Genomic DNA, 25,004 nt, shown 5'->3' with positions numbered 1-25,004 from the left:
GCGAAAAATGCAAATAACCGAGTTTTTGGTTTCTTATTTTTATCTCCCACAATTTTTTTTTTTTTCACAAAATTTGGCGAAAACTTACCTATTTATGTATAACTCACTGTCATTTTTTTGATACAAAATATTTATTTTTTTTACCTTATTTTGATTTAATATCGAAAAACCACCCTAATTTTCAATCGAAAATTCCCACGTCAAAATATTTGCTTTTTTAAAAAAGTCGGTGTGCTTTTTGTTCGCTGAAATCTCTACTTTCTGAAGGTGTAAAAAAAATTATACATTACTATGGCAAATTTTCACAGGAAACGCAAAAAAACGAAAAACTCGAATTCAAAAATTTGTTTTTTAATTATTATGTAAAATTTGGAGCTATTTATAAAAGGGTACACGTTAATTACTCGAAAAACGTAATATTTCATGTTACATTGATTAATTAAAAAATTGCAAATCGAAATATACTACTATAATTAACAACCAAATAAGTTAATACACTTAATACTTTATAAGACATCTACAATATTTTGTTAAAGTTGTAGGATAATTTTTAAATTATATGCATAGGTGCCTATTTATTGCTATTTTAAGATAACTTACATACCTGAATGGCCTACGGAAAATTTTAGCCCATCAGAAGAATGAACAACATCGTCTATAAAAATACACGTGCAGCTGAGTTACTTGAAGAGAACCGTGACGAATTGATTTATTTAAAAGAAACTTTTGGAATCTACAGTCACAAGGATTTTCCTGTAAACAAGCAGAAGAAGATTCTGATGCTAACATAATTAAGATCTGGATAGAAACTGCTAGAGATACCAATAAAACTGTCATAGTTGTGGGTTAAGATATTTTGGTCCTTTTGAATCAATTGAATTCAAATAATTATGACATTTATTTTCGCAAACCAGGTTCTAGAAATGTAAAAGATTTATTTTTCAAATATGAATCTTTCAAAAGTATCGCTGCATTTCTGTATTGTTTTTCTGGTTGCGATACAACATCTGGGTTTGCCGGAAAAGGAAAGCAAAACATCGTAAATTCATTGTTTTCTAATATATAAAATTCTCGTGTTACAGTGTGTAACCAAACTCTTCCGAAACGGTTTGACTGATTTTTATGAAATTTTCTGTCTATATTCGGTAGGTCTGAGAATAGGTTGTAAACTATTTTTTATACCCCTAGGTGATAAGAGTGGCCCATCCAAAAAAAAATTTTTTTTTTCGGACAAAATTTGTTATTTTTATTTTTTTAAGATTTGGCTTCAAAAAATACAATTAACCCTAAATTTTCACCCTTCTACCACCAACCCCCATTTTGTAGTAACGATATTAGTATCTTTACTTTCATCCACAGATACACAAGGCAGGTTTCAACATGGCTGTTGAATATAATAATCATTGTCCTACGATAAATTTTTATGTATAATTTATAATTTAATTTAATTATAATTTATTTATTTTTATTTTATTTTTTATTTAACTACTAAAATATTCACTGGGTCTGCTAGTCAGATGATAAAAATTTGTCAAATTTGGACAATATTTTTTATAAAAACATGCAAACAAAGAAGATATCGCAAAAAATGGATTACAATTAATCAAATATATTTATAAATGTAAAAATGATAATATAACACTGAATCAATTAAGATTTCGAAAATCAATTAGCAAGAATTAAATCATCTTTCATATTGACAAATCTCCCACCAACAGAAGATTTTAAATTTTTGAGTTTATCAGTGTAACATGGAATCTTATTTTCGATTGAAAATTAGGGTGGTTTTTCGATATTAAATCAAAATAAGGGAGAAAAATAAATATTTTGAATCAAAAAAATTACAGTGATTTTGAGACATAAATAGGAAAGTTTTCACCAAATTTCGTGAAAAAAAAACTTTTGTGGGAGATAAAAATAAAAAACCAAAAACTCGGTTATTTGCATTTTCGCATAAATTTTGAGGTTATTTAAAAAAAGTCTAAATACAAAAGTTGTAGATCCTTTTATTACCTAGAACTTCGCCATTAACTTTTTTCGATAGGACTTGTAGTTTTGCCGGAAATCGTGATAAACCGTTTTCTACCCTTAAAAACTCACCCTCTTCGACTTCCCGACCTCAGATCGCCCGTAAATTATTTTTCCTTTTATTTTTGTTATATTTTCTTTCTTTTCCAATGGGTATCATCCTGTTCTAAATTTTTTTGTTCTCAAAAATTATCGGCCCTGGCCTATTAGACAATATGCTTAATGACTAATGTTTCAGGTATTATGCATAATTCCTTTTCCTCTGCTAGTTGTTATCAATATTACCTAAACGTTTCCGTTATTGTGCATAATAACTGAAAAATTCAGTTATTACGCATAATTCCTAATGTTTCCGGTTATTATGCATAATAACTGACAAGTTTAGTTATTACGCATAATTCCTAAAATATCTAGTTATTATGCATAATAACGTATTTCGGATATTAGCTGTAACATATACACTAGCGTCACCCACAGGGTTAAATAACGGGTCGTGTACCACTACGCATTTTTTAGACGAAGAGGTCCGACGCCAGACTTTCGTGAATAGCCCACTTCAGAAAATAATAACAGCGCCTATTGTGCCTTCTTGGAAGGTTTTATTAGTCACGGATGATTGTTGCCTTGGTTATCATCATCCTAAACTCTTGGTATTTTGTTTATTATTCATTGACGTATGGCGTATCTTGAAAATGTTCGGTGGGCGGGGGATTAGCATACAATGTCGTTGGGTTTGAGAGGTTGACGTGTCCTCTGACCGTGGTGTATACTGTATACCGTGCGAGACCGATTTATTTTTACGTGGAAGTCGGGGGGGCGGGGCGGGCGTAGGAGGGTCATTGTTAGGTAGACAGGTGTGTCTTGAGGCAACTTGTACCTGGACCGGGAGGCTGAGGAATGTGCGTTTTGAGGAAATCGAGATGGGTTATGTAAAAAATTGCGTGCTGGGAGCACTTATTATACCTGAGTTTTTTGTTTTTTTTTTTGAAGAGTGGAGCAGTTTTATGCTCTTTGTTTTCTTTACTTGTTGATGTCTACGTAACTGGTTTGATTTGTTTACGGATGTTTGCCATTAACGGATCCGATTGTCGCATGACAGGTAAACACAGCATTATCAAAATAGTGACGTTAAAATTGACTACTTATTAAGTTAATTTTCGTAATAAGTGTTTTTATGCTAAAACATAAACATGTCTCTTTAAAACGTGGCAAACTCACCTTTTCCATGGATTCGTGAACCTTGGATTCGTCATAAGTCGAGTAAATTTGGAATCTTTGTGAGTCCTAGAAAACTAATTGAATTATTGTGTGATATGAATATCTCCATCGCCCAGAAGAACAAGGAACGCGTTCATTTTTACAATTTTTCAGATTTTTCGAGTTTTCAACTATTCATTTATTTAGTTTTTTGGTTTGAAATTTTCAATGTTACAATTTTTCGACTTTTTGATTTTCGATTTTATAAATTTTCGATTTTCCAGCTTTTCGTTTTTTCAATTTTTACAATTTTGTCGTTCTACGATTTTTTATTTTTCAAGTTTTCGACTTTTTAATTCAATTTTTCGTTTTGCATTTTTAATTCTACAGTTTTTCGATGTCTGGAATTTTCTTTTTTCACTTTTACAATTTTACAACATTTGATTTTTTGGTTTTAAGGTTTTCCATTTTTCGATTTTTGAGATTTTCGATTTTTTTTATTGATTATTGGCACTGATTTTTGAAATTTGAAAAATTGTTCGATTTTCCCATTTTACGTTTTTCCAATTATTTTATTTTTAGATTTTTTTGTTTTTTGGGTCTATAAACTTTTGATTTGCAGTTTTTAAAACTTTCAGTTTTAGATTTTTCAATGTTACAATTTTTCAAATTTTTCTTTCTTCAATTTTGCAATTTGGTAATTTTTCGTTTATTCTGTTTTTTGATACGCAATTTTTCGATTTTACAATTTTGGAAGTTTTCGATTTTGGATTTTTCAATTTTTAATTTTTCAAGATTTCAATATTCTGATTTTTCGATTTTTCTAATTTTTAATTTTATAATTTAACAATTTTCCTATTTTTCAATTTAAATTTTTTTAATTTTTCGATTTTTCAATTTTTCATTAATTCAGATTTCCATTTGTATTTGTTAATTTTACAGATTTTCTTTTTTTCAAGTTTTTCTTTATTATGTGGTCCCAACATTTTTATTTAATTGGCACCGGTTTTTAAATTTTGAAATTTTACGATTTTTCAATTATTCCATTTTTCGATTTTTTATTTTTCTTTTACAATTTGTCTTTTGTAGTTCAAGAGTATTCAATTTTACTTCTCAATTTTTCGATTTTTGCAGTTAAAAATCGAGAAACTGAAAATTCAAAATTTGAAAAATTGAAAAACGCAAAAAATACAGCAGAAATTGATAAATTGAATAGTTGAAAAATCAAAAATTGAAAATCCAAAAACGAAAAATTGTCAAATCGAGGAAGTGTGACCATGAAACAGGAAAAAATTGAAAAATTAATTGAGAACCGAAAATATAAAAAAACGAAAAGTTGCAAATAGGAAAATTGAAAAATTGAAAATATTTATATTTTCCAGTTTTTTATTTTATTATGCAGTCTAAGCATTCTTTTAATCAGCACCGGGTTTTGAATTTTAAGATTTTTCAATTATTCAATATTTCGATTTTTCTTTTTCTTTTCAAGCTTTCAATTTTAAAATTTGGCAATTTTTCATTTACTGAATTTTTTAATTTGGAATTTTTTACATTTTTTGGATTTTTCAATTTTTCGTTTCTTCAATTCTCCAATTTTGTAATTTTTCGTTTGTTCTATTTTTTGATACCTACGCAATTTTTCGATTTTACAATTTTTCGTTTTTTGACTTTTCAGTTTTTAATTTTTCAACTTTTCAATATTCTGAAAAATTTTCAAACCGAAAAAGCGTGACACTGAAACAGGAAAAAAATAAAAAATTCATTGAGAACCGAAAAGATTAACAAAACGAAAAATTGTAAAATTGAAAAAAGTTTCGTTTTTCTACTTTATTATTTTTCAATTTTTTTTTTTATTTTATTATGCAGTCTAAACATTCTTTTAATCGACACCGGTTTTTGAATTTTGAAATTTTACGATTTTCAATTATTCCATTTTTCGTTTTTTTCTTTTTCCTTTTACAATTTTTGATTTGCAATTTTTCGAGTATTCAATTTTAATTTTTTATTTTTCAATTTTTCAAGTATTTGGAGTTAAAAATAGAAACTGAAAATTCAAAAGTTGAAAAATTGAAAAAATACAGCAGAAATTGAAAAACTGGATGGTTGAAAAATCAAAAATTGAAAATCAAAAAACGAAAAATTATAACACCGAAACAGGAAAAAATTAAAAAATTGAGAGACGAAAAGCTGAAAAAACGAAAAAGTGTAAAATAGAAAAACTATAAATTTGAAAAATATTTTACAGTTTTTCTATTTTTCTGGTTTCCATTTTTTATTTTATTATGTAGTGTAATAAGCATTCTTTTAATTGGCAGCGGTTTTTGAATCTTGAAATTTTAGCATTTGTGAATTTTTTGAATTTTCAATTTGAATTGTTTGTCTCAATTTTTCAAATGTTTCGATTTTTCAATTTTTCGTTTTTGAGTTTTACGATTTTGCAATTGTTCGAAATTTTGGATTTATAAATTTTTATTTTTCAATTTTTCGACAAAAAGAACAAATTTTATTCAAAGCGAAAATTAAAAAAAAATTGCTAAAACGCAGCACCAACAAACGGAGAAATTTAAAATACAGAAAAATGTTAAAATTCTAAAATTGAAAAACCGAAAAATTTTACAATTCAAAATTTGAGAAATCGAAAAACTGAAAAAATATGGCAGCAACTGAAAAATCGGATAATTGAGAAATCAAAACTTGAATATCAATAGAACGAAAAATTGTAACATTGAAATAGGAAAAAATTAAAAAATTGAGAAGCGAAAAGCTGAAAAAACGAAAAAGTGAAAAATAGAAAAACTGTAAAATTGCAAACTATTTTACAGTTTTTCTATTTTTCTGTTTTCAATGTTTTATTTTATTATGTAGTCCAAGCATTCTTTTAATCGGCAGCGGTTTTTGAATTTTGAAATTTTAAGATTTTTCAATTATTCCTTTTTTCGATTTTTTTCTCTTAATTTTTTTTTCATTTGCAATTTTACCAATTTTCAATTCGAATTGTTTATGCCTCAATTTTTCAAATGTTTCGATTTTGAATTTTACGATTTTGCAAAGTTTCGAGATTTTGGATTTGTAAATTTTTATTTTTCAGTTTTTCGACAAAAAGAACAAATTTATTCAAAGCGAAGATTGAAAAAAAACGAAAAATTGCAAAAACGGAACACCAATAAACGGAGAAATTTAAAATAGAGAAAAATGTAAAATTTCGAAAAATTCTAAAATTGAAAAACCCAAAAACTTGACAATTCAAAATTTGAAAAATCGAAAAACTGTAAATGAGAAAAACAAAGAATTAAAAAACGAAGAATTGAGGAATATAAAACCTGTAAAATAGAAAAATTGAAGAACCGAAAAATTTAAATTTAGAAATCGAAAATTAAAGATCAAAGAACTGAAAAATGAAAACATTAAGACATCAAAAAATTTTAAAAATAAAAAATTGCAAATCGTGAGTTTAATTTGTAGCTGTTTGTGACTGAATGGAATATATCTATAGGTTGATAGATAAATTCCATATAGGAATAAAAAATTAATTTAAACTATTTTCAACGCTTTAGTGGTCCTACCTATGTAAATAACTGTTGCGTAAAATTTCTTTGCTTTTGAAATTTCGCTTCTTTGAATTGTTAGGAATCTTGTACGTGATGATTTCGTATATTTTTTTGCCAAAATCGTACTCTAATACCAATTTTCGTGTGAATGTAAAATATTCCAACAATCTAGAAGTTGCACCCATAGACCACGGACCCACTTTGCTCTCATTTAGCAACAACCCATACTCATAGCGCAAATATTTACGTATGACTAATTGTAGGGGACATGAATGAAAAAGTCGCCATGCAAATGAGTTCTCACCTTGTCGCTTACGACACAACCTCCGTCCATGAATGAGTTTCTCCCGGCAAACGGAAACCGTCCTTCCATCAACAACCAGTCCATTTTCCCCAACGAAAGCGCAAGCGTGCACCTATTTTCAAAACCAAAAAAACCAAAACCAAAAACGTCCCAGTTCCTCCCATTTCAAAAATAAACACCCGCCAACTCCGCGTCGCTGCAAACCCTCTACTAAATCACCTAGGCGAGGCATAACAATGCAGCACCGCACGATCAAAATAATCCGAGATCAAAGCGTGCTGCTTCCGGTCTAGCCAACTTGATGAACGCCACTTCTGACATTTACCGCCGACTTCTGCCGCCCCGGCGACGCGACTATTTTCGGCGTCCGTTCCGCTCCTGCATTATTCACATTGACGCAAAATCCCTCGTTCGCACCAATTAATTAATTAATTCGGTGATCGCCGCGCGGAATTTCCCGACAGACAGCAGAGGGGCACCGCCACCTCAAGGTTCTGTTTGCGGCCCGATCGTGTCTCGTGGTAGGTTTGATGTGGCGATGACGTCATAGAGGCGCGAAATTCGAAAGTGCGAGCGGAATCGCAGGGCTGCGGAAATGGGGGTTTTCTCGCGGTCGGCCGCCGGAACCGTCGGCGAAGGGAGTAATACTCGCAGGAATGCCCTTGTTATTTGTTTGGTCGATCGGAGGTAAGTTTTGAGGCGGCGCCGGTCCGTGCGTGGCGCTCGCGCCGCGAGCGCTGTCGAAACTGCTTTCCGTGTACCTGCCCAGCACACCCACTTGTTCCACCGTCAGTCAGCGCGAAGAAGTCGCTGGGTATGTCTGTGATGGTTCTGTGGGGTGGTTGAATTTGGACAAGTGCCATGAGGATCCTGAAGATGTACTGGTGAGGCCCGCTTTCCCCTACTAATTAGCTAGCAATTAGGCGAATAGTTGGCAAGAAAGTCGGACAATGCGGGTTTCACGGATTTGAATAATTGCGTGCCGTAATGGATCGGGTTGTGGGTTTTCGGGCGATTTTTCCGGGAGGGCGTCGGGTCGTCTCAAGGGTAATTAATTAGCAGTCGCTGCTCATCCGAGAGCACTGGACCAAAACTGAAAAAATGAAGGTCGCCGCTTAACGACTGGAATTAAGTTAAGTCTTAGACACATTCCACGGATTGTTGTGTTATTGTAGTGAATTCCGATGGTCTTACCTGGGAAAACAGGTAAAAATGGCGCCGGATCTGGGCTTTGTGCTGGCGACTTAAGCCTGAAAACAGTCTTGTCACGTATGTGTGAATGAATCTCCTGGAGAGATTTTCGTGGAAGAGAATGGAATTTTGGATGGTGTGTTCAGGTGGTTTTGTAACCTCTATAATTATCGCTATCGTAATCTGAAAGTTTTTAACGATCAATGGATTTTCTACAACCGGAATATTCGATTTCGTACCTGTTCGATTATTAATGAGAATATTATCGAGAAAAATTTACCTTTACACTGAACGCCTGTCACCAAAACTAATCAACGTTGGAATAATGAGCTTCACTAAAGTGCTTTTGACATGTTGATGGATGCAAAGATAGCACTCAGACACCGTTTCCACCACAAAAGTAGGCAGGAAATTCTTAAACGAGCACATTTCTGATAAATCTTAGCTGTTCCACGTACCTGACGATTTGAGAAATTTATTCTACAGTGTTCCGTAAACGTTACTAAGTCGTTTGGCACTAAATCCCTCTGGTATTATTTCCGAACCTTTCATGGCTCATAACACAAAAATGTGAGTCTCGTTTCCGTCCGTCTGTCTGACTGTCAGTTTGTTGTGTCTGGTGGCGGATTAATGAGATAGATATCTCTGATACTACACTTCTGATTACTCCGAAAGTTTAGATGTTTATCAAGCCAAGATTTCGCAACTAAACAAATCGCCGTTTTCAACTATAGTTACGGTTTTGAACTAGTGAATGATTTCCGATGGCCAATAAACGTTTTACGACACTTGTTTTCTGGTATTTTGGTGAATAATAATAAAAGATTTCCAAAGAATCGCGTTGGAACTCAGTTGTACAAAGTTCACTATTTAAGATCCAGAACTATAGAATTCATGAAATTTGTGTTTGTTAAAATTTAATTCTAGTATTTTAGAAAGGTCGGCATATACATATTATTTATAAAGGCAAAATTAATACAATTTATACGATTGTAATTACAAATTAAAATGTAGTGAAAGAGATACATTAGAATACAAAAACTGTGGATGAGAAAAAAATCCCGTGGGACTTATTCATTGTAAGTGAATTATTTTGAACGCAGACATGGCCATAGCTATTTTAAAGGTGCATTGTCCATTTCAGTAGTTGCAATTTCGAGTGTTTTTGGGGAAAATATCGAGTCTGGTTAATCAATCAATCGAGGAAATAAAATCAACGAAATTTCACTTTCTTTTAACCGCTCCTGCTTCTAATCTGAACGTGCTAACGCTCGAATTCTTTCGAAATATAAACATAAACAGTTGAAGTTAAGCATGTACCTACTCAGAAATCGAGAATTTGTACATTTTTCCCTTGGGTTGTCTGCCTTAAATATATTGCGGAGGTGATATTTACGCCACTGGCTTTCTTTATAGAGGTTATCACAACACGGAAATCGTAAAATCATATTTTTTTTAAAGAAGCGTAATCTTCGAAACTGCTGGACCGATTGCTGTCAAATTTTGCACATATGATAAAAATATCATGTAGATGGTTAAATACTAATCAAAACTTGGCTAATTATCTCTACCAAAAATTTGATGACGTCATCTGCAAAATTTATAATTAAAAGTTTTTTTAATTTGATAAAATAAGATACTGTTATACTTGTGGTGTGTGAATCCGTGTCGAATTTTCACCCTAGGCATCTAGAATTTTTAGAAAAAATTTAAAACTGAATAGAATAATTTCAATATAACTCTTTTTATCCCCTCTATTTTCTCAGAAGGCATGGCATTTGCCAAAATCAGTCTTCACTTAACAAGTACTAGCCCCGCCCACCCACCCTCTCTTTTCTTAGAGAATATGTGATTTGCCAAAATCAGTCTTATCTTAGCAAGTACTAGCCCCACCCACTCACCCTCTCTTTTCTTAGAGGATATGTGATATGCCAAAATCAGTCTTATCTTAGCAAGTACTAGCCCCGCCCACCCACCCTCTCTTTTTTCAGAGGATATGTGATTTGCTAAAATCAGTCTTATCTTAGCAAGTACTAGCCCCACCCACCCACCCTCTCTTTTCTTAGAGGATATGTGATATGCCAAAATCAGTCTTATCTTAGCAAGTACTAGCCCCGCCCACCCACCCTCTCTTTTTTCAAAGGATATGTGACTTGCCAAAATCAGTTTTATCTGAGCAAGTGCTAACCCCGCCCACCCGTCCCTATTTTCTCAGGGGATATGTTATTTGCCAAAAAAAGACTTATCTTAGCAAGTATTAGCAAGTACTACCCTCTGAGGAAATAAAGGGCGAGGCTAGTACTTCTAACATAAGTCTTGTTTTGGCAAATGACATCCTCTGAGAAAATAGGGGGCGGGTGGGCGGGGCTATTACTTGGTAAGATAAGACTGATTTTGGCAAATGACATGCCCTCTAAGAAAGTAAAGGGTGGGTGGGTGGGGCCATTACTTGGTAAGATAAGACTGATTTTGGTAGATGACATATCCTCTGAGAAAAGAGAGGGTGGGTGTGTGGGGCTAGTACTTGGTAAGATAAGACTGATTTTGGTAGATGACATATCGTATGAGAAAAAAGAGAGGGTGGGTGGTTGGGGCTAGTAGTTGGTAAGATAAGATTGATTTTGGCAGATGATATATCCTCTAAGAAAAGAGAGGGTGGGTGGGTGGGGCTAATACTTGTTAAGATGAGACTGATTTTGGCAAATGACATATGCTCTAAGAAAATAAGATAGGTGGGCGGGGCTAGTACTTGCTAGATAAGATTGATTTTGGCAGATGACTTATTGCTCTAAGAAAATAAATTTAAAAATCAAAAAATTTAAATGGAGAAATCGGAAAATTGTACAACTGTATAATCGGAAAATCAAAAATTGGAAATATCGAAAAATTGAAAAAAAAAAACAAATCTTATAAAATCGAATTTGAAGTTCCAGTTTTCACGTTTTTTAGTTTTTAGATTTTTCAACCTTTGAATATTTCATTTGATAATTTGTTTGGCAATTTTGCAGTTTTTAATTCCAATTTTTTGATTTTTCAATTTTGCAACTTTTTGATTTTTAATTTTTCAAGTTCTCGATTTAAAATTTTTCCTTTTCACGATTTGTCATTTTTTCGATTTTTTAACTAAAAGAACACATTTATTCGAACCGAAATTAAAAAAAATCGAAAAAACTAAAAATTCAAAAATTTAAAATTGAAAGGTTAAAAATTGAAAATTAGAAAAAAAATTCAGATGTTTTATTAACATCTATTTTCTCGATATTTTTAAAAATCAAATAATTGAGAAATCGGAAACTTGATAAATTTAAAAATCTAAAAAATCAGAAGACCGGGAAACTGAAAAATCAAAAATTGAAAAAGTATTGAAAAATCGAAATTGAAATAAAGAAAAATTGTAAAATAGCAACATTGAAAAATTTTAAAATTTAAGAAGCGAGAAATTGAAAAATTCGAAAATTGAATGAAGCATTTTAATCGAAAAACAGAAAAATTTAAAATTGAAAAATCAAAATCGAGCAATCCAAAATTCAAAAAATTAGAAAATCAAAAATCGACAAATTGAAAAATCGGATAAATGAGAAATCGGAAAATTGTACAACTGTATAATCGGAAAATCGAAAATTGAAATATCGAAAAATTGAAAAAAAAAACAAATCTTATAAAATCGAATTCTAAATTCCAGTTTTCATGTTTTTTACTTTTTAGATTTTTCAACTTTTGAATATTTCATTTGATAATTTGTTTGAAAATTTTGCAGTTTTTAATTCCAATTTTTTCATTTTTCAATTTTGCAATTTTTTGATTTTTAATTTTTCGAGTTCTCGATTTTAAATTTTTCCTTTACACGATTTGTCGTTTTTTCGATTTTATAACTAAAAGAACACATTTATTCGAACCGAAATTTAAAAAAAATCGAAAAATCGAAAAATTCAAAAATTTAAAATGGAAAAGTTAAAAATCGAAAATTAGAAAAAAAATTCAGGTGTTTTAACATCTATTTTCTCGATATTTTTAAAAATCAAATAATTGAGAAATCGGAAACTTGAAAAACTTAAAAATCTAAAAAATCAGAAGACCGGGAAACTGAAAAATCAAAAATTGAAAAATTATTGAAAAATCGAAATTGAAATAAAGAAAAATTGTAAAATAGCAACATTGAAAAATTTTAAAATTTAAGAAGCGAGAAATTGAAAAATTCGAAAATTGAATGAAACATTTTAATCGAAAAACAGAAAAATTAAAAATGAAAAATCAAATTCGAGCAATCCAAAATTCAAGAAATTAGAAAATCAAAAATCGACAAATTGAAAAATCGGATAAATGAGAAATCGGAAAATTGTACAACTGTATAATCGGAAAATCGAAAATTGAAATATCGAAAAATTGAAAAAAAAAACAAATCTTATAAAATCGAATTCTAAATTCCAGTTTTCATGTTTTTTAGTTTTTAGATTTTTCAACTTTTGAATATTTCATTTGATAATTTGTTTGAAAATTTTGCAGTTTTTTGATTTTTAATTTTTCGAGTTCTCGATTTTAAATTTTTCCTTTACACGATTTGTCGTTTTTTCGATTTTTTAACTAAAAGAACACATTTATTCGATCCAAAATTAAAAAAAATCGAATAATCTAAAAATTCAAAAATTTAAAATTGAAAGGTTAAAAATTGAAAATTAGAAAAAAAAATTCAGATGTTTTAACATCTATTTTCTCGACATTTTTAAAAATCAAATAATTGAAAAATCAAAAATCGAAAAATAAAACGGAATTTTGTTAAATCGAAAAATTAAAAAATTAAAAGCAAGAAATTGATAATTAGGAACATCTTTTCAATTTTTTTGTTCTTCAATGTTACAATTTTTTTAATTTCCAATTTTTTGGGTCTTTAATTTGAATTTTTTGATTTTTCAACTTCATTTTTTCAGCTTTACACTACTGCAATTTTTGAATTCTTCTTTGAATTTTCCTGTTTTAATTTTTCAGTTTTCATTTGCAATTTTTCAATTTTTGAATTTTAACTTCAACAAAAATTGTAATATTGACCTGACCTGACCTAACAAATGCACGAAACTCGAGAGACCGTTTCGAACTATAGTTACAGTTTTGAACTAGTGAATGTTTTCCGATTGCCAATAAACGTTTTACGAGACTTATTTTTTGATGTTTTTGTGAATAATAATAAGAAATGTCTGAAATCTCCAAAGAAACCCGTCCGAACTCATTCCACTATTTAAAATTCACAACTATAGAGTAAAAAAATTGTTATAAAAATTTACGTGAAAAATGCATCAGAAAGCGCAAAAACATGATTTTAATTATTAAAAGAAAATAAATGTAGTGAAAGACATATTAGAATACAAAAACTGTGGATGAGAAAAAATCCCGTGGGACTCATTCATTGTAACCAAACTATTATCAGCGAAATAAACAGACAGACATAAATATTTTAAAGGTGCATTGTCCATTTCAGTAGTTTGTGTGTTTCGCTAATGCAGTCTTTAATGGCTTTCCATGGTGCAAAGTTAATGCTTTCTTGGCCAAGATTTCTACGTTCAGCTTTATTGTGTGTATGTTGTATACATGCAACAAGAAGAAACTTACTTTTGGAATTTGTAACAATCACCGTAGCGTGAAAAACGTCTTAGGGTAATAAAACTTTCACCACTTTAAAAATATTTTTGCAAGAATTTCGACGACTTCGCTGACCTTGAAGTTCGAACGAATTGTACTGTAACAACGCACGAGTTACTAAAATTGTTAAAAAAACGTAAGGTGGAAATAAACGTTTCTATTAACTTTTTGCACACAATGTTTTACGTAACACCACCGATTAAGCATTTATTTGTTTATTGTTAGGAATACCCGCGTCCGATGACACAACCGTCATACCTACACCTAATTATGTCGCGGCCAACTGGAACACATAATAGCCACTCTCACCTAACTTCGTTAATAAAAAACCACTAAATTTAGCGTTGGTTTTCCAGGCCACGACGACGCTCCGGTTCGAGCATCGTCGTGCTGGACGGCGACTTGGACCCCGTGAAGAAGCCGCCAGACGAGCTGGACGACAACTTGGACTACAACATGGTGATGATGTTGGCGGGCGACAACGGACCCCATCGCGAGATGGCAGTGGACGTGCCCGACACCTTCATCGCCAGGAACAAGACGCCGCCGCGGTACCCGCCGCCTAAACCCATCCTCCAGGTAGGTGCACCCGGGGCCCTGTCGCCGCCCCCGCTGTGTCTTAATCTCAACTTCGCCCCCTGCACCCTTAGGTAGGTTACGACCGCCTCTTAGGGGTGACCTTCGAAGAGCGGCCCGTCGACGTGAACCAGGAGCGCGCGATCGACGTCCCGGACAACTTCGTCGAACGGAAAAAGACACCCCCCAAGTACCCCTCCAAGGTATTACAAACTAAACCAGTGACACGTCTAGCATGCGACGGAGGCGCCATTAACCGACTAACTACGTTATTAACCCAGTGTGCGCCATCTTGGGTGGTGTTAATGCCGCCATGTTGTTGCAGAGTGGCGTCAACGGGACGGCGACGCCGCCGGTCGCGGCCACCCCGAAGCCGGTGCCGCCCCCTAGGGACCACCTCAAGGTCGAGAAGGATGGGAGGATCGTGAATCGGACGCCGGCACCGCAGCTTCCGGCCAGGATCACGAACAACAACAACAACGTGACGGTGACGCCGGCGGTGGCGGTGGCGGTGGCGGCGACGACGCCGACGCAGCCGGCGGCCGAGCCGACGAGGGAGCAGCTGGATAGCATCAAGAAGTATCAGGTAACTGAAATGTCTAAATTTAAACTGTCGACGATTTTATTTTGGTTTTTGTGTGTTTTTTCGGAGTGCGCTGGTTAAAGTCAATATTAATTTGCGGTGTAATAGATTTTATTGGATGTACGCCGCCAGGCCAATTAAAAAGGCAAAGCGGATGCTGACAGCAAATTGAAATTGCAACGTGTTTATGAAGTTTTTATGCGTATTGCGGGCGCAAAAAAGTTTGTGGAAATCAAAGGGCGGATAAAATTTTAAAAATGTGGCGTGAGTGAAAGAGTCGGAAAAACTAATTTTTTGGTTTAAAAAATACCAGGCCTCTTACTCAGTTAACAGCGAGGAATTTCATTTACATTTATACAAATTTATAGTTGTAGTGTTTTTCGCTTGTAATGGTGATTAATACATATAATCTCTCGCTCTACTTTCGATATCTTTATGTCTTAATTTGAAGTAGATAAGGCATAAAAAACGCCCAAGGCAATTGTATGGGACGAATTATCGCAACAATCAGTCCAGTAGTTTCGCAAATTATCTGTCCAATAAAACGGACAGGCGCACGGAAACGTGAGACATACCCTAACACCCACAATTGGCTACCAATAATTCAGTAAATTTAGTAAATCATAAAAATCCAGGTCAACCAAAACTCTAAAAATTTCTACATAATTCCGAAAAGAATACGAGAGAATCTGGAAGAAGTCGAAAGAAATCGACATAATCCTAGGGAATCCGGAAAAAATCCAAAGAATCCGAGAAAATCCGACAAATTCTGAAACAACACGAAAAGAATACAACAAAATCCGAAAGAATCCAAGAAATCTAAAGAACCGAAGAAGTTTCGGAAGAATCTAAGAGAATTCGAGAAAACTCGATATAATACGAAGGAATCCGAGAAATTTGCAAAGAGTCCTAAAACTAATTAACATATTTCAGCATCCTAGAGAATTGCAGAGAATTCGAAAAAATCCGAAAGAATTCGAGTGAATCCAAGAGAATCTGGAAGAAATCGAAAGAATCCACGGGAATCCGGAAAAATTCCAAAGAATCCGAAAGAGTCCGAGAAAATCCGACAAATTCTGAAATAACACGAAAAGAATACAACCAAATCCGAAAGAATCCGAGGATTTCAAAGAACCGAAGAAGTTTCGGAAGAATCTAAGAGAGTTCGAGAAAAGTCGATAGAATACGAAGGAATCCGAGAAAATTTCAAAGAATCCTAAAACTAATTAACATATTTTAGCATCCTAGAGAATTCCAGAGAATTCGAAAAAATCTGCAAGAATTCAAGTGAATCCAAGAGAATCTGGAAGAAATCGAAAGAATCCACGGGAATTAGGAAAAATTCCAAAGGATCCGAAAGAATCAGAGGAAATCCGACAAATTCTAAAATAACACGAAAAGAATACAACAGAATCCGAAAGAATCCAAGAAATCTAAAGAACCGAAGAAGTTTCGGAAGAATCTAAGAGAATTCGAGAAAACTCGATATAATACGAAGGAATCCGAGAAATTTGCAAAGAGTCCTAAAACTAATTAACATATTTTAGCATCCTAGAGAATTCCAGAGAATTCGAAAAAATCCGAAAGAATTCGAGTGAATCCAAGAGAATCTGGAAGAAATCGAAAGAATCCACGGGAATCCGGAAAAATTCCAAAGAATCCGAAAGAGTCCGAGAAAATCCGACAAATTCTGAAATAACACGAAAAGAATACAACCAAATCCGAAAGAATCCGAGGATTTCAAAGAACCGAAGAAGTTTCGGAAGAATCTAAGAGAGTTCGAGAAAAGTCGATAGAATACGAAGGAATCCGAGAAAATTTCAAAGAATTCTAAAACTAATTAACATATTTTAGCATCCTAGAGAATTCCAGAGAATTCGAAAAAATCTGCAAGAATTCAAGTGAATCCAAGAGAATCTGGAAGAAATCGAAAGAATCCACGGGAATCAGGAAAAATTCCAAAGGATCCGAAAGAATCAGAGAAAATCCGACAAATTCTAAAATAACACGAAAAGAATACAACAGAATCCGAAAGAATCCAAGAAATCTAAAGAACCGAAGAAGTTTCGGAAGAATCTAAGAGAATTCGAGAAAACTCGATATAATACGAAGGAATCCGAGAAATTTGCAAAGAGTCCTAAAACTAATTAACATATTTTAGCATCCTAGAGAATTCCAGAGAATTCGAAAAAATCCGAAAGAATTCGAGTGAATCCAAGAGAATCTGGAAGAAATCGAAAGAATCCACGGGAATCCGGAAAAATTCCAAAGAATCCGAAAGAGTCCGAGAAAATCCGACAAATTCTGAAATAACACGAAAAGAATACAACCAAATCCGAAAGAATCCGAGGATTTCAAAGAACCGAAGAAGTTTCGGAAGAATCTAAGAGAGTTCGAGAAAAGTCGATAGAATACGAAGGAATCCGAGAAAATTTCAAAGAATCCTAAAACTAATTAACATATTTTAGCATCCTAGAGAATTCCAGAGAATTCGAAAAAATCTGCAAGAATTCAAGTGAATCCAAGAGAATCTGGAAGAAATCGAAAGAATCCACGGGAATCAGGAAAAATTCCAAAGGATCCGAAAGAATCAGAGAAAATCCGACAAATTCTAAAATAACACGAAAAGAATACAACAGAATCCGAAAGAATCCAAGAAATCTAAAGAACCGAAGAAGTTTCGGAAGAATCTAAGAGAATTCGAGAAAACTCGATATAATACGAAGGAATCCGAGAAATTTGCAAAGAGTCCTAAAACTAATTAACATATTTTCGCATCCTAGAGAATTCCAGAGAATTCGAAAGAATTCGAGTGAATCCAAGAGAATCTGGAAGAATTCGAAAGAATCCAAGGGAATCTGGAAAAATTCCAAAGAATTCGAGAAAATCCGACAAATTCTGAAATAACACGAAAAGAATACAACAGAATCCGAATGAATCCGAGGATGCCAAAGAACCGAAGAAGTTTCGGAAGAATCTAAGAAAATTCGAGAAAAGTCGATAGAATACGAAGGAATCCGAGAAATTTCCAAAGAATCCTAAAACTAACATATTTTAGCATCCTAAAGAATTCCAGAGAATTCGAAAAAATCTGAAAGAATTCGAGTGAATCTAAGAGAATCTGGAAGAATTCGAAAGAAATCGAAAGAATCCAAGGGAATCCGGAAAAATTCCAAAGAATCCGAGAAAATCCGACAAATTCTGAAATAACACGAAAAAAATACAACAGAATCCGAATGAATTCGAGAAATCCAAAAAACCGAAGAAGTTTCGTAAGAATCTAAGAGAATTCGAGAAAAGTCGATAGAATACGAAAGAATCCGAGAAATTTCCAAAGAATCCTGAAACTAATTAATATATTTTAGCATCCTAGAGAATTTCAGAGAATTCGAAAAAATCCGAAAGAATTCGAGTGAATCCAAGAGAATCTGGAACAAATCGAAAGAATCCACGGGAATCCGGAAAAATTCCAAAGAATCCGAAAGAATCAGAGAAAATGCTATAGGATCCGAAAGAATTCGAGAAAATCCTACAAATTCTGAAATAACACGAAAAGAATGCAACAAAATCCGAAAGAATCCCCGAAATCTAAAGAACCGAAGAAGTTTCGGAAGAATCTAAGTGAATTCGAGAAAACTCGATATAATACGAAGGAATCCGAGAAAATTCCAAAGAATCCTAAAACTAATTAACATATTTCAGCATCCTAGAGAATTGCAGAGAATTCGAAAAAATCTGAAAGAATTCGAGTGAATCTAAGAGAATCTGGAAGAATTCGAAAGAAATCGAAAAAATCCAAGGGAATCCGGAAAAATTCCAAAGAATCCGAGAAAATCCGACAAATTCTGAAATAACACGAACAAAAATACAACAGAATCCGAACGATCCCAGAAATCCAAAGAACCGAAGAAGTTTCGTAAGAATTTAAGAGAATTCGAGAAAAGTCGATAGAATACGAAGGAATTCGAGAAAATTCCAAAGAATCCTAAAGCTAATTAACATATTTTAGCATCCTAGAGAATTCCAGAGAATTCGAAAAAATGCAAAAGAATTCGAGTGAATCCAAGAGAATCTGGAAGAAATCGATAGAATCCACGGGAATGCGGAAAAATTCCAAAGAATCCGAAAGAATCAGAGAAAATCCTATAGAATCCGAAAGAATTCAAGAAAATCCGACAAATTCTGAAATAACACGAAAAAAATACAACAGAATCCGAAAGAATTCGAGAAAAGTCGATAGAATACGAAGGAATCCGAGAAAATTCCAAAGAATCCTAAAACTAATTAACATATTTCAGCATCCTACAGAATTCCAGAGAATTCGAAAAAATCCGAATGAATTCGAGTGAATCTAAGAGAATCTGGAAGAATTCGAAAGAAATCGAAAGAATCGAAGGGAATCCGGAAAAATTCCAAAGAATCCAAGAAAATCCGACAAATTCTGAAATAACACGAAAAGAATACAACAGAATCCGAATGAATCCGATAAATCCAAAGAACCGAAGAAGTTTCGTAAGAATCTAAGAGAGTTCGAGAAAAATCAATAGAATACGAAGGAATCCCAGAAAATTCCAAAGAATCCTAAAACTAATTAACATATTTTAGCATCCTGGAGAATTCCAGAGAATTCGAAAAAATCCGAAAGAATTCGAGTGAATCCAAGAAAATCTGGAAGAATTCGAAAGAAATCGAAAGAATCGAAGCGAATCCGGAAAAATTCCAAAGAATCCGAGAAAATCCTACGGAATCCGAAAGAATCAGAGAAAATCCGACTAATTCTAAAATAACACGAAAAGAATACAACAGAATCCGAGAAATTTCCAAGGAATCCTAAAACTAATAACATATTTTAGCATCATAGAGAATTGCAGAGAATTCGAAAAAATCCGAAAGAAATAGAAATAATTCAAGGGAATCCGGAAAAATTCCAAATAATCCTAAAACTAATTAACATATTTTAGTATCCTAGAGAATTGCAGAGAATTCGAAAAAATCCCAAAAGAATTGGAAAGAAATAGAAATAATTCAAAGGAATCCGGAATAATTCCAAAGAATCCGAGAACATCCTACGAATCCGAAAGAATCAGAGAAAATCCGACAAATTCTGAAATAACACGAAAAAAATACAACAGAATCCGAAAGAATCCGAGAAATCCAAAGAATCGAAGAAGTTTCGGAAGAATCTAGGAGAATTCGAGAAAAGTCGATATAATACGAAGGAATCCGAGAAAATCTCAAAGAATCCTAAAACGAATTAACATATTTTAGCATCCTTGAGAATCCCAGAGAATTCGAAAAAATCCGAAAGAATTCGAGTGAATCCAAGAGAATCCAAAAATAACTGTAAAGAATCCGAAATAATACGCGAAGAATACGAGCGAATCCTAGAGAATCCTGTCAAATTCCTGGAGGATCGGAAAGAATTCAGAAGAATCCTAGAATCCGAAAGAATTCACAAAGAATCCGAAAAATTCCCAGCTCTGAGAGAATCAGAAAGAATATGAGACAACATTAGAGAATCTGGAAGAATACAGGAGAATCCGACTAAATTCCGAAAAAATTGAAGCGAATCTGGAAGAATTCGGGAGAATTCGGAAGCATCCGGAATGATCTGCCAGAAATTCGAGAGAATAAGGAAAAATCCGAAAGGAATACGAAAGAATATCGGAGAATCCGACTAAATTTCGAGATGTTCGGACAGAATCCAAAGGAATTCGAAAGAATACGAGAGAATCTGACCAAATTCCGAGAGGATCGGAGAGAATTCATGAAAATTCAAAAGATTTCAAAAAAATCCGAAAGAGTACGAGAAAATTCAAGATAATGTGAAAGAGAACAAAGAACTTAGGACACCCAAGGAATCCAAAAAGTCGGAAGAACGCGAAAAACGCAAATAATCCAAAACATCGAAGCAATTTCCAAAAAATGTGAGAGAATTCGGGAAAAGTCGAGAAAATCCACTAGAATCCGATAATTTGAAAGAATCCGAAAGAAGACGTAAATAATCCGAAAGAATACAAGGGAATCCAGTCAAATTCCGGAAGGATCGGAAAGAATTCGGAAGAATTCTACAAATTCCGAGAGAATCCGAAAGAGTACGAAAATAGTTCGAGACGAATCCGAAAGAATATGAAACAACACGAGAGAATCTGTAAGAATCCAAGAGAATAAGAGGCTTAGAGAATCCGGGAGAATTCGGAAAAATCCGAAAGAATACGGAAAAAATCCGCCAAAATACGAGAGAATTAGAGATAATGCGCGTGAAAGCAAGGAACTGAGGGAATCCAAGAACCCAAAGAGTCGGAACAACGCAAAAAACGCAAAAAATCCAAACAACCGAAACAGTTTTCAAAGAATCTGGAAGAATCCGGTAATAATTCTAAAGAATTCGAAAGAATCCGAAAAAATCCGAAATCTGGAAGAATCCGAAAGAATATGACAAAATCCGACCAAATTCCGAAAGCACCGAAGAGAACCTGAAAAAATCTTAAATAAACCCGGAAAAACCGGAAAAATCTGAAAGAATTCGCAAAAATGCGACAGAATATGAGACAATCCGGGACAAACCAAGGAACTTAGAGACCCCTAAGGAACCCAAAGCACCAAAAATAATTCGAAAGAATCTGAGAAAATCGAGAGAATCCGAGTGAATCCAGGTAAATCCAAAAATAATTCCAAAGAACCCGGACGAATACAACAGAATATGACAGAATCGGAGGTAATGAGAGAGAAAGCAAGAAAACTAGGGAATCCAAGAAACCCAAAGAATCGGAAGGATGTAAAAAATCTGAAGAACCGAAGAAGTTTCGGAAGAATCTGAGAGAATTCGAAAAAATCCGAAAGAATTCGAGTGAATCCAAGAGAATCCAAAAATAACTGCAAATAATCCGAAATAATACGCAAAGAATAGGAAAGAAGTCACAAAGGATCTGAAAAAATCCCAAATCCCAGAGAATCAAAAAGAGTACGAAAAGAATCCGAAAGAATATGAGAGAACATTAGAGACCCTCGAAGAATACGAGAGAATCCGACAAAATTACGAGAGAATTCGGAAGCATCCGGAATAATCAGAAAGAATTCGAGAGAATAAGGAAAAATCCGAAAGGAATACGAAAAGATATCGGAGAATCCGATTAAATTTCGAGATGTTCGGAGAGAATCCAAAGGAATTCGAAAGAATACGAGAGAATCTGACCAAATTCCGAGAGAACTTGAGAGAATTCGAAAAAATCCGAAAGAATTCGAGTGAATCCAGGAGAATCCATAAATATCTGTAAAGAATCCGAAATAATACTCAAAGAGTACGAAAGAATTCACAAGGGATCTGAAAAAAATCCCAAATCCTAGAGAATCAGAAAGAGTACGAAAAGAATTCTAAAGAATATGAGACAACGTTAGAGACCCTGGAAGAATACGAGAGAATCCGACAAAATTCCGAAAGGATCGAAGCGAATCTGGAAGAATCCAGAAGAAACATAGAGAATCCGAGAGAATTCGGAAGCATTCGGAATAATCTGAAAGAATTCGAGAGAATAAGGACAAAATCCGAAAGGAATACGAAAGAATATCGGAGAATCCGACTAAATTTCGGGAGATTCGGAGAGAAACCAAAGGAATTCGAAAGAATACGGCCAAATTCCGAGAGGATCGGAAAGAATTCACGGAAATTCAAAAAATTCCAAAAAAGTCCGAAAGAATACGAGAAAATTCAAGATAATGCTAGAGAAAACAAAAAACCTAGGAAACCCAAGGAAACCAAAAAGTCTCAAGAGAATTCGTGAGAATCCGAGAAAATCCACTAGAATCTGATAATAATTCGACCAATTCTGAAGTAACACGAAAAGAATACAACAGAATTCGAGAAATCCAAAGAACCGAAGAAGTTTCTGAAAAATCTAAGAGAATTCGAGAAAAGTCTATATAATACGAAGGAACCCGAAAAAATCCCAAAGAATCCTAAAACTAATTAACACATTTTAGCATCCTAGAAAATTTCAAAGAAACCGAAAAAATCCGAAAGAATTCCAGCGAATCCAAGAGAATCCAAAAATAACTCTAAAGAATCCGAAATAATACGCGAAGAATACGAGCGAATCCTAGAGAATCCAGTCAAATCCCTGGAGGATCGGAAAGAATTCAGAAGAATCCTAGAATCCTAAAGAATTCACAAAGGATCCAAAAAATTACCCGATCTGAGAGAATCAGAAGAATATGAGACAACATTAGAGAATCTGGAAGAATACAGGAGAATCCGACTAAATTTCGAAAAAATCGAAGAGAATCTGGAAGAATCCGGAAGAAACTTAGAGAAACCGGGAGAATTTGAAAGCATCCGGAATAATCTGAAAGAACTAGAGAGAATAAGGAAAAATCCGAAAGGAATACGAAAAAATATCGGAGAATCCGACTAAATTTCGAGAGGTTCGGAAAGAATCCAAAGGAATTCGAAAGAATACGAGAGAATCTGACCAAATTCCGAGAGAACCTGAGAGAATTCGAAAAAATCCGAAAGAATTCGAGTGAATCCAAGAGAATCCAAAAATAACTGCAAAGAATCCGAAATAATACGCAAAGAATACGAAAGAATTCACAAAGGATCTGAAAAAGTCCCAGATCCCAGAGAATCAGAAAGAGTACGAAAAGAATCCGAAAGAATATGAGAAAACATTAGAGACCCTGGAAGAATACGAGAGAATCCGACCAAATTCCGAAAGGATCAAAGCGAATCTGGAAGAATCCAGAAGAAACTCAGAGAATGCGAGAGAATTCGGAAGCATCCGAAATAATCTGAAAGAATTCGAGAGAATAAGGAAAAAATCCTACAGGAATACGAAAGAATATCGGAGAATCCGACTAAATTTCGGGTTCGGAGAGAATCCCAAGGAATTCGAAAGAATACGGCTAAATTCCAAGAGGATCGGAAAGAATTCACGCAAAATTTCCAAAAAAATCCGAAAGAATACGAGAAAATTCAAGATAATGCTAGAGAAAACAAAAAACCTAGGAAACCCAAGGAAACCAAAAAGTCTCAAGAGAATTCGTGAAATGTCGAGAAAAACCGAGAGAATCTGAGAAAATCCACTAGAGTCCGATAATAATTCGAAAGAAGACGTAAATAATCAAAAAAATACAACAAAATCCAGTCAAATTCCGGGAGGAATTCGGAAGAATTCTAGAAATTCCGACAGAATCCCAGGTCCGAGAGAATATGAAACAACACAAGAGAATTTGGAAGAATCGAAGAGAATACGAGAGAATCCCGCCAAATTCCGAGAATGTCGAAGAGAATCTAGAAGAATCGGATAGATACTTGAAGAATCCGGGAGAATTCGGAAGAATCCGGAATAATCTGAAAGAATACGAGACAATCCGGGATAAACCAAGGAACTTAGAAACACCTAAGGAGCCCAAAGAACCAAAAATAATTCGAAGAATCTGAGAAAATCGAGAAAATCCGTGTGAATCCGGAACAATCCAAGAAAATGCCAAAAAATCCGAAAACTACATAGCATATTTTAGCATCGTAGAGAATCCGAGTGAATCCAGGAAAATCCAAAAATAATTCCAAAGAATTCTTCGAAAGAATTCGCGAAAATACGAGAAAATCCGGCCAAATTCCTAGAGGAAAGAGAGAATCCGGATTACCTATGTAACAAAATTGATTCATCTTGTAGCAATTTTCCTTCTAATTTCACACTTACGTTATTAAAAGTCTTATTAAAAAGCGTCCGCCATTTTTGCTTTTACATTTGTCATTTTACCAACTCACAGTTGTTTTTTTCGCTTGAAATGGTGTTTAATACAGAAATATCTCGCTCTACTTTCGATATCTTTGTCTTAATTGGAAGTAGATACGGCATAAAATCCATGATTGAAAAATTCCGAATGGGACGAATTATTATCAGACAATCAGTCCAGTGGTTGTGCAAATTATTTGCCCAATAAA

The 25,004-nt window shown here is 33.8% G+C and overlaps 1 protein-coding gene across 2 annotated transcripts in view; it reads left to right on the top strand.

Annotated features, from left to right (window-relative positions):
- The window catches only part of Sdt (stardust), a 91,811-nt gene that overhangs the window by 40,516 nt on the left and 26,291 nt on the right, over window positions 1-25,004 (top strand). The window contains exons 7-9 of one of the 2 annotated variants that reach the window (XM_064071763.1): window positions 14,256-14,482; window positions 14,554-14,678; window positions 14,801-15,061. In XM_064071763.1, the coding sequence (XP_063927833.1) occupies window positions 14,256-14,482; window positions 14,554-14,678; window positions 14,801-15,061 (613 nt within the window). The remainder of the gene's footprint in view (window positions 1-14,255; window positions 14,483-14,553; window positions 14,679-14,800; window positions 15,062-25,004) is intronic. The other variant, XM_064071764.1, reaches the window with a different exon arrangement.

Source organism: Zophobas morio, unplaced genomic scaffold (genome assembly GCF_036711695.1).
Source record: "Zophobas morio isolate AGI-343-1 ecotype UQ-CSIRO unplaced genomic scaffold, CSIRO_AGI_Zmor_V1 ptg000041l, whole genome shotgun sequence".
NCBI lineage: Eukaryota > Metazoa > Arthropoda > Insecta > Coleoptera > Tenebrionidae > Zophobas > Zophobas morio.
Note: the sequence above shows the minus strand (reverse complement) of the source record. Positions and strands in the feature narration are given on the sequence as shown.